At 39.0% G+C, this 13,669-nt stretch overlaps 1 protein-coding gene across 2 annotated transcripts in view; it reads left to right on the plus strand.

Annotated features, from left to right (window-relative positions):
• The window catches only part of LOC125227718 (protein phosphatase 1F-like), a 132,856-nt gene that overhangs the window by 17,296 nt on the left and 101,891 nt on the right, over positions 1-13,669 (plus strand). For both annotated transcript variants that reach the window (XM_048132019.1, XM_048132018.1), the window contains exons 4-7: positions 2,441-2,658; positions 4,666-4,854; positions 7,900-8,043; positions 8,756-8,849. In XM_048132019.1, the coding sequence (XP_047987976.1) occupies positions 2,441-2,658; positions 4,666-4,854; positions 7,900-8,043; positions 8,756-8,849 (645 nt within the window). The remainder of the gene's footprint in view (positions 1-2,440; positions 2,659-4,665; positions 4,855-7,899; positions 8,044-8,755; positions 8,850-13,669) is intronic.

Raw genomic sequence — 13,669 nt, forward strand, 5'->3', positions numbered from 1 at the left:
AAATTTTACCTGCGTGTTTGTACTGTACACATCATAAAAGAGTTGGCAGCTGTAACATCAGTTCGAATGCAATGATAAAGTACCTAATACTAATATCTATTTTACGTCTTTTACAACACCTCAAAATATTTACATGATTTTCCTAGCCAACTAATCCGTTGAGTCACGCGTAAACCTGCGATAACGAAACATTCACATGCGCAGATAAAACTCGAAATTTATGCGGCGGCATTATTCATAGCAATAAAATTAAGGTTTTACTTCCCTAAAGATTCTCTAAACCTCGTGGTGGAATCGTTACTTCGGAGAATCTTCTGCTGCGTTACGTTTCTAGATGGCATGAGATATGAGATAATGGCCTTTCTTGTACACAACTGCAAACTCGTTTGCTTTTAAGTATTAGATAATTCAAGTATTGTAATTATTCCTTTTAGTGACGTTTTTCTAAGTTATTTATTTACCCCCTTTTTCATAAACGTTTGCTAAAAATGTAAAGTCTGGGTATCGATCTTCGTGTAAGTAAGAGGTATAAAATTATAGAATTGATGATAATTTTCACTGTCTTTCGCGCCGTGTCTTTATACTTTTACTCTCTGTGGTCTTGATAGTTGGTTCATCAAAACATAGTTAATTTTCCTTGTATGACTCAGTTCCAATTGCCCTTGCCCTATTAAATCTAGGTAAAGAAAAAAAAATAGTTTTTCTGTTTTGAATATAACTACTCTATTACAGAATTTCTGATGTTGACAATCCAATAATACAGTTTGAACAGAAAGTTATTAATATTTTATAAAATGTATATACAACTGTTCATTATACAATTTTATTCGGACTACAGTTGGAAGTTTTTTTCATTATCATTATTCAGTCTTCTTTCTTACTATAGTCCCTACTACCTACTGTGTACTGACTACTGACATGTTGCTATATATTCTCTCCTGCAATATTACTGAAAGCTCGCGTCGTAAAAACATGTTAGTGCCGAAACGTGCGATATTCGTATTAGGTACATTATATTGCCTACGAGCCATATGTGTATTTCTATGGTTTTCAACGCCGACAATGGATTAACAAAGGCAACATACCGTACATAGCTTATCATTAAATTCAGTAGTATCCTCCAAGCCGATGTCATCCTCAACAGCTCTGGTAAATAATTTGTCATAGTACAAATATGTACTTGCAAAACGTCACTCATCACACAAATATATGCCCAAATGCCCATACCAGGATTCGAACCCAGGTCCATACCTATGCTTCACAGACAGGATCACTTCCCCCTAGGCAGACCGGAAGCAAATCGAAATTCCATGATAATAGTAAGTTCAGTTCTCTGTGTTGGTATATCTTCGAGGTATGATGTTTTAGGTTGAGGTTCGGTGTTGTGAAAACTCATAAATCATGAGATACATTTTGGCCAGCCAGGTTACATAAACTATCCCGGGATGCACTTGACAGTGAATATGGAGCTCGATCTAAATATAGTTCCGGAGAAAATCAATACCTCAGTGCAACTGAATTTCCGTGAATTGTAGCCCAGATATCGCGCTGCGCAACAGGCGGTTGCATACAGCTCTGCCGGTTTCCGACATAAGAACCGTTTTATATAGTTCAAACAACCATGTCTCCTGAAAAACCATGTGTTGTGATCCGGGAGTTAGAGAGTTTTCTTTATCTGAACTTTCTTTATGAAGCATATGTATTTGTGATGGAATTAATGGCTGTTCTTTATTTCCTGCTACTATAAATCAGTAGGAACATAAGTCATATAGTGACATCTGGTGTAAATTCTGCAGCAACATAGGTTTTTCTGGACTTTGGACATAGTTTTTCTAAGACTGTGCAAAAGTTAGAACATTCAACGACATTGAATGAGAATGTTTATTTACTTCTACATGTCCGTAATTGCTGTTCCTGTCGCCTCCATCATATATGAATGTATGTTCTGAATTTATTAATTTACTTTAAGGTACTGGTTTTCTGAGTTTTTACGTTTTGAGAGTCATAAAATCACATTCATAATATATTCTAAAACGATCTACACACAGCCATCTGTCTATGTATATGAGGCTATACGCTCATACTGTCAACAAAACATCTTTGTCAGTTAACAACATATGCTGCCGGTTGCAAATAGAGTCTTAAGCCGGTTTTTGATAAATTATTTGACGTCATTAAGGGCCGGTTGCATCAAACCGTCTGTCACCGTTAAAGCGTTCGTTAAATTTTATTGTATGGGAAGTTCCATAGTCGTCTGCTGCGTGGCGATGACGACGATTTGTCTGTCAACTGTGGTTGATGCAACTGGCCCTAAAGCGTTAAATTGCATAGGTATTCATTGATACCTCACACTATATACTGGACGATAGTTATCATTCTCGTCATGATTCGTGTAATTTATTTTGGCGTGGCATTTATTCCTTTTCTTTCCCATTTTCAGTATACGTAGCCCTCCGCCTAATGCAGGCCGTGACGGCCCGCGTCAACGACGTCTGCCTGCGCTACCTCGACAACTCTCGGTTGGACTCGCTGCCGCCGCCGCCCGCGCCGCACCTGCAGGAGCTGCGCACGGTGTCAGCGGCCACCAAGAACTCCCGCCGGGTCATGGAGGACCGACACGTTGAGATCGGCAACTTGGAGGCGCTGTTCGGTATTGAGGTGAGTCCTACCTGCAATAGCAGTGTAGTAGGTCAACGAAGTTTGGCTGCGCTACCATGACAACTCGCGGCTCACGCCTCTTTATGGCGGATAGGCACGTTGAGGCAACTGGTAGGCGTTGTTCGGTTTTGAGGTGTGTTGAGTTGTGAGACTTATTAGTAGTCAGAATATTAAGAGAATTTTGGCCTGCGATTCGTCCTTCTACTCGTGAACGGTCATGTAAATATTGCCTATTAAATTACAGTTTTTGCAGGACCAAGTTATATTATAGAATTAATTTGCCAATGACAAGCCAAGACCGAACATAATTTATGCATTTATTTTAATAAGGAAAGTACAAAGAGATTATAGCGACGATCAATTCTGTGCGATTATTCCACGCCATGCTTCTGCGGTCGCACATAATATTTATTGTCAAGCACGTTTTCCTGCTTTGCATGCGTTGATGCATCATTCTCGCTCTTGCATATACGTGAAACCGTTTGACCCATTTGACTCTTTGTCACTTCAATGTAGGTACATGTACTTTGTAGTTGTTTGTAAATAAATGTCCTTTAAAGGACAATAAGACATTCGTGTTGGGGCTAGGCTACGGCTAACGATACGATTGATAACCAAACGTTTATTTCTGCCCGGCATAAAGTTGTAGGTGTCTACTTATTTAAATATAATGTTTAATGGCCATTTCACCCTTTAACGGTGCAGCAAAATTTCAAGCCTCATCGCCTCTTTATAGTTCAAAAGTCCTTAAGAAAAGATATAAAAGCCCATGTTAGACGATGTCCATTTTGGCAACATGCCTAATATTAAAGTGTGTGTCTGATATAGGCCTAAACGAACGCAAATACATCTTGATATTAATACTGCTATCGAGTCTCAGATTATATCTACTTGGACAAAATAAACCACATTTCGTATCAGGATTATAAGGAAGTCAATGATCGATCGATTAGGCTAAACTTTGACTAACGACTGTTTCCGGCTCCCCGAAACTTGCCCCAACTTGAGGAGTATTCGGCGAGTCGATTGCCAGACCATTACGCTGATTTATCGTGTAGCTTTAGATGTCACGCATTGTTACATCCAAACTTCTATGAGAATGCAACATACAACGCGGTTATTTACTCATACTATTATTGATTAGGTTAGGTAGATGTAAAATTTTGAATTGACTTCAAATGTCAGAGTTAAGGATGAGGAGATTAGATTAGGTTACGAAATATGAGATTCAAAGTGGTAACTTTCAATGCGGGATAGCAAATATCTACAAGATGCAGTTTATACCTACTTTAGCAACACTTACGCTAGTGCAATACTACGCTTAAAGTATACAGATTACCAGATCATCGGACGATATCAGCCTCTGAACTGGTTATCTGTGAGCTCTTTAAGAAGGCGTCTTGCTTACGAATAAGCCCTAGTTTAGTTTTAGTATTCCAGCTAACCCAAAGCACTTTCGTTAAATGTGTCCCCCCCAAATCTGTAAAAGTAACTTAATAACTTTAATTTGGCAGTTGTCTAAAGTTTGATCGATTGCATAGTTGCCCTTCATGAGCAAAGTGCAATGACTCGATTAATACGGATAACTGTCAATATCCGTAAGTGGTCCAATGCCCTACGGTACGGGCTACTCTGTTATCATATTTATAGCTTCCGATCATTACTTTGTATTCGTTTAAAAGTAAATAAACCTGCTGTTTGATTCTAATTGGAAGGTCCTGTGATTAAATTATGGGACTTTATGTGTGAGGTTTGTTATGCTACTACAGTTTGAGTACAGAAAATTCCCAAAGTTCTAGGAAACATCAGGACAGGAAAGGAACACATTTTTCTCTTTGCATAAGCATTTTTCCAAAATATCTTACATTTTTAAAACTACCGTTTTAAAAAGGAAATCCTTTAATCTCCGTAGAAACAATTTTAAACATGTAACTTGTGCATAATCATACATTTCTTTTATCTCGAATAGTACCTGTACTTTTACCTATTCAATTTATCTATTTACAGTGCGCAAAGCCAACGGCCTTCTACGCCGTGTACGACGGGCACGCAGGCTCCGCCGCAGCTACTTACTGCGCGGCACATCTTCACCAGTACCTGGTCGAGAGCCCACATTACTCCACCGACCTCCGCAAGGCGCTGAGAGACGCCTTCCTTCGCACAGATAATGATTTCATCAGGAAGAGCAACCAGGAGGTAAGTCAGAGTGTGTCTACTGCGCCCATCTACATCAGTATCTGGTCGAGTCGTGAGTCCACATGACTCCACCGACCTCCACAAGGCGCTGAGAGACGTCTTCCTTCGCACTGATAACGACTTTATCAGGAGGTAAGTCTGCCTAGTAGAACAAAGTGACAGCGTACTGAGGGGCGCATCTACATCAGTACCTGGTTGAGAGCCTACATTACACCACCGACCTCCGCAAGGCGCTGAGAAACGCCTTCCTTCGCACAGATAATGATTTTATCATGAAGAATCAGGACGTAAGTCTGTCTATAGTAGGCCAAGGAGGCAGCGTACTGCGCCGTGCATATACACCAGTACCTCGTCGAGAGTCCACATGACTCCACCGACCTCCGCAAGGCTCTGAGAGACGCCTTCCTTCGCACTGATAACGACTTCATTAGGAAGAGTAACCAGGAGGTAAGGCTCATGGACTAAATCAACTCAATTCTTCATTTATTTTTTTATTATTTCCTTTATTTATTTCTTTTCTAAGATCTTTTCTTAGATTAGGTTTTTTACAATATGAGTATAAAAGTAAAATAAAATAAAACACTTACACTTGGATAAAGTCAATCATGCTATAAAGTTTGACAAGCCTCTGGTTCTCGCTAAGGAGAAGCGATATATACCCAGAATGTTGCGAGAGGCCATTGAGATCAAGAAATATCCAAACTTTAATAGAGAGGATGGCTTTACTTTACCACCGGCTTGGGATCCAGTAGTACATCTGATAATGGAACAAGCACGACGAAGGCTGTGAGGCATTTGTGTTGTATGGTGTTGGACATTTGCAGTTTGTTTCTTTGTCAATTTTGTGTAGATTAATTGGTTAATTATTTTTTTAACAGAGTAATGGTAAAATTTTTTGAATATTGTATAACTAGCTTTATTAATAGTGTGTGAACCTGCCTTAGAAATCTATATTATTTGTGGTCATGGTTCGTTAATATTTTCTTGTAAGTGGGTAGCTTTTGCACATTTTAATTTTTCCTCAGTCACCCGTTGACCACGAACGCTGTAAAGAGTTCGAAACGTCGGGATGTATTTTAAATTCATTATACGCGATTTAATCCGTTTCCATAGTTTTATTTCATATATTTTAGAGTTTAGAAAGCATTTATTTATATCGTTAATAAAAATAATAAAAAGTTACGGGCCAAGATGAGATCCTTGAGGGATGCCAGACCCTACTACATAATCTTCAGAGTTATATCCGTTCATCACAACCTTGAGTTTACGATTACGAAGGTATGATCGAAACCAGCCAAGCAAAGGATCCAACACGCCGTGGATCTGAAGTTTACTAATGAGGATATCATGATTAACAGTGTCGAACGCCTTGCTAAAATCTGTATAAACTACATCCATTTGTATGCGCTTGTCGACTGACTCTGCTAGATCTTCTATATACGTAACAAGGTTGCTCGCGGTTGATCTATTCTTGATAAAGCCGTGTTGGCTGCTTAAAATTGCCTGTGATAGGTGCCACGAAATCATAGGACATATTAATTTTTCAAAAGCTTTTGCCAACGTGGGTAAAATTGCAATTGGCCTGTAATTTTGAATTAACGACCTATCGCCGCTTTTAAATATTGGCACAATTTTTGTTTCCTTCCATATTGATGGAAATGAGCTAAGTTGTAATGATTTGTTAAAGATGTATGTGATTGGGACAGATAATGTATCAGCTGTTTTTACGAAGAATATTCGAGGAATGTTATCCGCTCCCGCGCCCTTATTAACATTTAAACGCTTTAATATGCTTTTAACTTGGTTTTCAGAGAATGCTATACGACTGAGATTGTTATTTATATTGCTTTCGCAGATATCATTATTTCCGGTAACTACCGGTTGACAGACATTAAAAACATTTGAGAAGTGTTTTGCAAATAGTTTACATATGGTCACACTATCATCAGAAGTTTCATTACCGTCTGACATTGTATCCGGATAATTACTAGCACCACCTCTTTTCATTTTTAAATAACTCCAGAAATACTTTGGATTGGATGCTATTTTAGACTCTATAGAAGCGATGTGTGCATTATAGCAATCTTTCGCCATCTTCTCGCACCTTTTTCTTAGTAGCTTGAAAGATATCTCGTCCATAGGGTTCTTATATTTTTTAAGCTTGTGTCTAAGTTTATTTTTTTCTTTTAAGGCTGAGATGAGTTGTCGAGAAAACCATTGGGGGTAACGGGTTTTTCTTGTCTTACATAAGGGGACGAATTCACGAATAGTAGAGTGAATCTCAGAATAGAAAACTTCAACCATTGACTCAACTGAATTCAATGGCTCAAATACATCATGCCAATTTATAGTGCTAAGTTTTTCATTAATTGCGACATAGTTGGCTTTAAAATAATTTGGTAATTCTTTTAGACAGGGTTTTATGTTAAGTCGGTTTGTTTTAGGGATCTCAATTTGCAATGGCGGATGATGTTCATCTATTTTGGATACAATATCCATTGGCGCGATTAAATTTATATTAGATAAGTTAGTTAAAGCGATATCAAGTATTCTAGAATTGCTATTAGGTATATGATTTATCTGTTTTAGGTCGTTAAGTGCAACAAAATCCCAGAAGGCACGTTCTATATTATTATTAATATGAGAAGGAGTAGATATTATAGTACCAGCATCACTAAGCCATTCGATAGAATTTATGTTAAAGTCTCCTAAAATTAGACATTTTTCATTATCATGCAAACTGTTACTTACATTTTCAGTAAAATGGTTAAATACATCAATTGTTAATGGTGGTGGCAAGTAGACAGCACAAATACAAAACTCTTTAAAGGAATTATTAATTGGTACAGAAATGGTTATCCAAACGTCCTCACAAGAACTTTCTAACTTTTTTCGTTTCATTAACTTAATCACTTCCATTCTTAATCGAAAAACATCATTTCTATTTTAGTACGTGCACCATCTGCACTACATAAACTTTATACTGAAACTAGATTCAAAGTATAACTTCTTCGTGTATTAATTAAACTCCTTTTTTATTTCCAGCGAGCCTGCGGAGGCAGCACAGCAGTGGTGGTAGTGGTGCGAGGTTGCCAGCTACACGCTGCATGGGCCGGCGACTCACTAGCCCTCCTCGCCAAACGCATGCGGCTCATGCAGCTCGTGCGGCCGCACAAGCCCAGCCGACAGGTAATTGAGCTCTAGCTTATAGATAACTAACACTAGATCAGTGTGCCGGCGGTGACAGCCCAGCAGGTGTGGTGGTGGTCCGCGGCTGTCAGCGGCTCGCTGCATGGGCCGGCGACTCACTAGCCCTCCTCGCCAAACGCATGCGGCTCATGCAGCTCGTGCGGCCGCACAAGCCCAGCCGACAGGTAATTGAGCTCTAGCTTAACTAACACTAGATCAGTGTGCCGGCGGTGACAGCCCAGCAGGTGTGGTGGTGGTCCGCGGCTGCCAGCGGCTCGCTGCACGGGCCGGCGACTCACTCTGCACGCGGCGTGGGTCGGTGACTCACTGCTCTCCTCGCGAAACGCATGCGGCTCATGCAACTCGTGCGACTCTGAACGTACCTGAACCCTCACTTATCAGCTTGTACTTATTTGCCTGACCTATCGGGAACTAACACTAGATCAGCGTGGCTGGCGGTGGCAGCCAACCAGTGTTTATCGATTTATTATTATTTATTAAATAAGTTATGGACCGAAGTCAAGATATCGCCCAGGTACCGTTTTATAGAAATTGCGTTCCGCCTTTTTAGAAGGAACAATCGCCTGCCGTTTCTCTTGCAGCAATGTCGCTACGCAAATTAACGTGCTCTTGTAATTCTGTCATAGACTTTTGAGATTGAATTAATAAAAAGCTCCATACGATCAGTTGATGATTGTTTTTATGTTGACAGGACGAAAAGGATCGAATACAAGCGGGCGGCGGCGCCGTCATGTTCTGGGGCACGTGGCGCGTCAACGGCCAGCTCGCAGTCTCCAGGGCTATTGGTAAATACACATTCATAATATTCTTATCGCTTGTAACTCCATATGCTTGGTGTTAGTCACAAATAGGGTTGCCAACCGTACTATATAATATAGTACTGTACTATATTTTGGCCCAGCGTACTATATTCTAGATGAAGCATATATAGTACGCAAAAGTACTATATTTTTGGGGTCCATGCCAGTGGCGAATTTACACTAGGGTCAAACCGCCAGGAGCGACGTTTTGATAATGAAAAAAATTTCGCGCTCGCTCCGCTCGCGCTTTTATTCATATTTAACCTTCACTGTGCATTTATAATTACTTCGTTCTGTCCTGCAAATATTGCAGTTACGTATAAAGCCACCGTTCTTTGCAAACATTTGTATTTTTTCCATGATATATTAAATAACGACATTTCTTAAGGGGATTCTCTACTCCGATGAGCTTCGATTTGAATCCATTGCTATTATGAATATTACGATAGTTTCTGAAGCATATCATATTAACAGAATCGTCTTTAAACAAACTAGCATCCCATAATTAGGTACCTACTTCACAGCTCATTGATTCTGTGATATTTAGCATCAAAGTCGAACTATTTTAGGACCGAAACTGGTTCTTTGGTCAAAATTTTTGCCTTAATTAGTTTAAAATTAAAATCGCTTTTGCATTTTTTTAAAAGTCTAGATTTCATTGAAGTAAAAATGTTTTTAAAACAATGTCAAATTTCATAAAAAATATAAGTACTTATAATATGGGTATTTTTTTTAAATATGGGTCTTGTAAAAAAAGTAAGTAGGTAACTATTGAAATTAAAAGAATATTAATAGGTACGTAAGTAAAAATTGCACACCTGTCAATACATTTAGAAAGTGATAGAAGACTCAATATTGCATATTTTTCGAAATACGCCATATATATTGTTGGTGACGGTGTTCAATAAAACATTTGGTACATTACATACAATAGATAAACTAGTTATATATTACGCTAAGTAAAACATTCGACAACATGAAAGTTTGCTTTTTTAAAAAAGGTCAAATGTTAAGTTGGTAAATGTGAGCTTGGCAAATAAAACAATAAGATAGGAAATGAACATTCGGCGGAATAAAATTGCGCAAAACGTGAGTTGGGAAGTGATATTCGGCCATACAACTTTCGACGATACTTAAATAAGAGATGCAACACAAAACTTGTCAAAAATCGATGAAAACCGAATGGAGCCCCTTAGAGTGGACAGAAAGAACGATCTCTACGACTTGGTTATCGATTATGTGTACCGTACTATATTTTTATTTCGGTGTACTATAATTTTTAGATGGAATTTTCTAAAATACTATATTTCCCTAAAAAAAAGTTGGCAACCCTAGTCACAAAGCACATGCCAAACTCGACATCCATACCATCTCTTTGATTTATGGAAAATGTCGATCACTGGCACACCAAACAAAACAGGCAAACACTTCTCCACTTTCGTGTTTGTTCTTTATGTTCGACGTTTGCCGTTGTTTGCCCAGTGTGTGGATGGATGGATAGATGAAATGAAAAATGTTTTTATTTCCTTGAAAAAGGTTTACATTTACAATAATGACACTAGTGGTTCGGACTTCCCTTTAGGTAAATGAACCTCAATGTGGATGTTCCGACACATTCTCAAACTTCTTGTAATAGCGGCTGTGCCCATTGGAGGGTGTGCCATCTCCTGGCCCGAATCTAAATAAATATGAACTTGACAGTTCACGCCCAAGCAAGAGCTACCATTCTACCGTTCTCGTACGTTGTCTTGCGCCACAGAACACCCCACTAGAAGCCAAATGCAAGCGATATTGTTCGAGACGCAAATCACCAATCCTTGCGGGGTGAGGCGGGCGCGCCCGGTGCTGCCATTGGTCGTTTCAAATAATGGCGCGCCTTTATGATTAGCAGTAGGGATGGGAATGGGACATGTCTATTATAGACAATGGTACCGGTACCAGTACTGTGGTGAATTTGTTTTGCAACAAATTATAATATTATAATTAAATTATAATAAGGCCTAGTTACCCTTCGGGTTGGAAGGTCAGATGGCAGTCGCTTTCATAAAACTAGTGCCTACGCCAAATCTTGGTAGTAGTTTCCAAAGCGGACCCCAGGCTCCCATGAGCCGTGGCGAATGCCGATGCCGGGATAACGCAAGGAGGATGATAATGGTGATAGCATCTCAATAAAAATCATTCTAGTAACTAATAACTAAACTGTGCATTTTTACTTACGTTTACCAAGTTAAATAACCAACTAAATATTCTAAACTAATCAATGAACTAAATACCACTACAGACTCTACAGATTCTAGATAATTATTCACTATTACAAATCTGCTTTCTTTTATATTTCATAAAATGGTAGCACATGGTACGAACGGCAGTACGAAGTTCCCGCAACAGACATAAACTAACATGGCCCCATGCCTAGTCGTTTACGTGAAAGGGATAGCATATCACATTGTTAACTCGGTAAAGAGGGATGGACGCGCCTCGGCGCCGCTCAGCACAACCATATTGACCAGTATAAATGAACTCCGCGGACAATAAACAATATTCAACAAAATAATTAATTTGACTTAACTGTGGAATGTTGTTCCATCTTTTTTACATGTAGAAGTGTTAGAAGACTTGCCACACCACTTTATGCTGTAAGAGACCATTGTTTGCAACCAAAATTGATTATTTAAGATTTTTTCCCGAGCGGACACGGACACTGTTAGCGGGTCGTATACTTGGGCGCTACTGATCGGTGTCGCACGCGTTCAAACTTTTATAAACCTGATTTGTCGTATGCTTGGTGACCGCGAGTCGCCCTGTAAGGGCCATCTTGTTGTATTGATCTGTGTCTTGCGCATAGGTTCTGCCATCTTGTGGGTTACATCGGAAACATCTACACCTCTTGTTGTCGCTTACCTCACTTCACACATCTATTACAAGTAATAAATCATATTTAGATCCAACATTAGTCGAGTTCATAATTATGTGTTCATTTCTTCACCTTTACCCGTTGAAATAAGGTGAAAAAATGTACACATATTTATGAATTCGACTGGACGGATCGCTTGGTAACAGTTTGACTATTCAAATAATAAAGATAAAGTTCCAAATTGCAAAATAGTGGCTGAAGATCGTAAAAGCTCAAATATTTATTTTATAACCTCGTACTTGTAGTTACCATTTGTCATTCCATAAACAGGTAAATGCTCCAATAAAGCGAATTTATTTTAGTCTGATCTCGTTCCGTTTGGTGTTACGAGTCTTTTCGCGTTTATGTCGGAAATAAATTGCACATTACAGTTTGAATGTCCTTGCTGCTGCAAACTTACGTGCATTGCGTTGCATCAAGATTAAGTATGCTTGTTGGGTTTTGTCATCATACTATATTATCTTGTTACGTTATCTTAGCTTGTACTTACTTAATGTTATAAAGTTTTTAAGTTTTAATTTTTAAAACTTTTATTGTACTAACTTTTGCCCGCGGCTTCGCTCGCGTTAGAAAGAGACAAAAAGTAGCCTATGTCACTCTCCATCCCTTCAACTAGTTCCACTTAAAAAATCACGTCAATTCGTCGCTCCGTTTTGCCGTGAACGATGGACAAACAAACAGACACACACACTTTCCCATTTATAATATTAGTATGGATTGGATCAAGATCAGGCATTAAAAAGGGAGACCGAATGGACGCCGTCCTGGTCACCCAAAATATCTTTGCGCGGATAGAGTGGAGGTTGACCTCCGTGAGCTCGGCGTCGGCGAAAGCAGGCGCGATACCGAGCAAATTGGCGTGCTCTTGTGTTGGACGCCAAAATTCATTTTAAGTTGACACGCCAGCCAAGTATGTATATTGTATTGCCGTGTGGTAACGGGTTAATAATTTCACCACCTCCTTTTCTCCCGTGGGTTTTTGAAGTCGACTGTGGGGTGATGTGGGTTCAATAATGGCGTACGCGACAGTTCGGCAACCTGTCACTGCAATGTCTCAATTTTGTTTTTTTCAACCCCTTGATTGCTAAGAGGTCTGAAACATGAGCATGCCTACCCCTTATGGGAATACAAGTATGAGTATAATTATTGTATTGGGGCATTTTCGGGGTCCTGAATTCTGAAAATGCCCATTGTTAATGTTTTATCAGCCTCTAGAAGTCTAGACATAGATACATAGGTACAGGTGACAATTACGAGGGGGTAATTTTATTGAACTAGTATTATAAAGCGATTTAGAAGAAATGATAACATGTTATCAATTATATAAAACTTCATGAAGCGGTGTAATATTATTCTATCAAACTCTTTTGACTTCTGCCAATGTGGCACTTATGTTAAGTACTACACACTTATTATGACTATTAAACTCATAGAACTGTAACTTATATTCATCGCCTACGGTCTACTGTCTGATAAATCGGAGCAATAAACGCAATAATATTATCGTCAATCGCTCACCGTCAGAAGAACTATCAACAGCCGTTGTGCCGTCGCCCCTGGAATTAGCCACAATACGTCTCGAGAACCGCTATCACTGCACCATTAACTTCATCATAGTCCATCTCACCCTATAGTGAGTTGACTAACAAATCGTTCATTCATGTATAATTGTATATCTGTAGTTGTAGAGACGAACTATTTTGGTATATACAAAAATTAACATACATGCATATAAAAATTGCATGTTGAATGTTCTAATATCGCTGTTTTGGAAAATTCTTATAATTAATTTTCATATCCAACAATAAACTGAACGGGCTTTTGTGATCCCATCCACAAGTGGATATCTTTAACGACAGCTGGTCTAAACTGACATCCAAATTACAAACAA

This window comes from Leguminivora glycinivorella, chromosome 7 (genome assembly GCF_023078275.1).
Source record: "Leguminivora glycinivorella isolate SPB_JAAS2020 chromosome 7, LegGlyc_1.1, whole genome shotgun sequence".
NCBI lineage: Eukaryota > Metazoa > Arthropoda > Insecta > Lepidoptera > Tortricidae > Leguminivora > Leguminivora glycinivorella.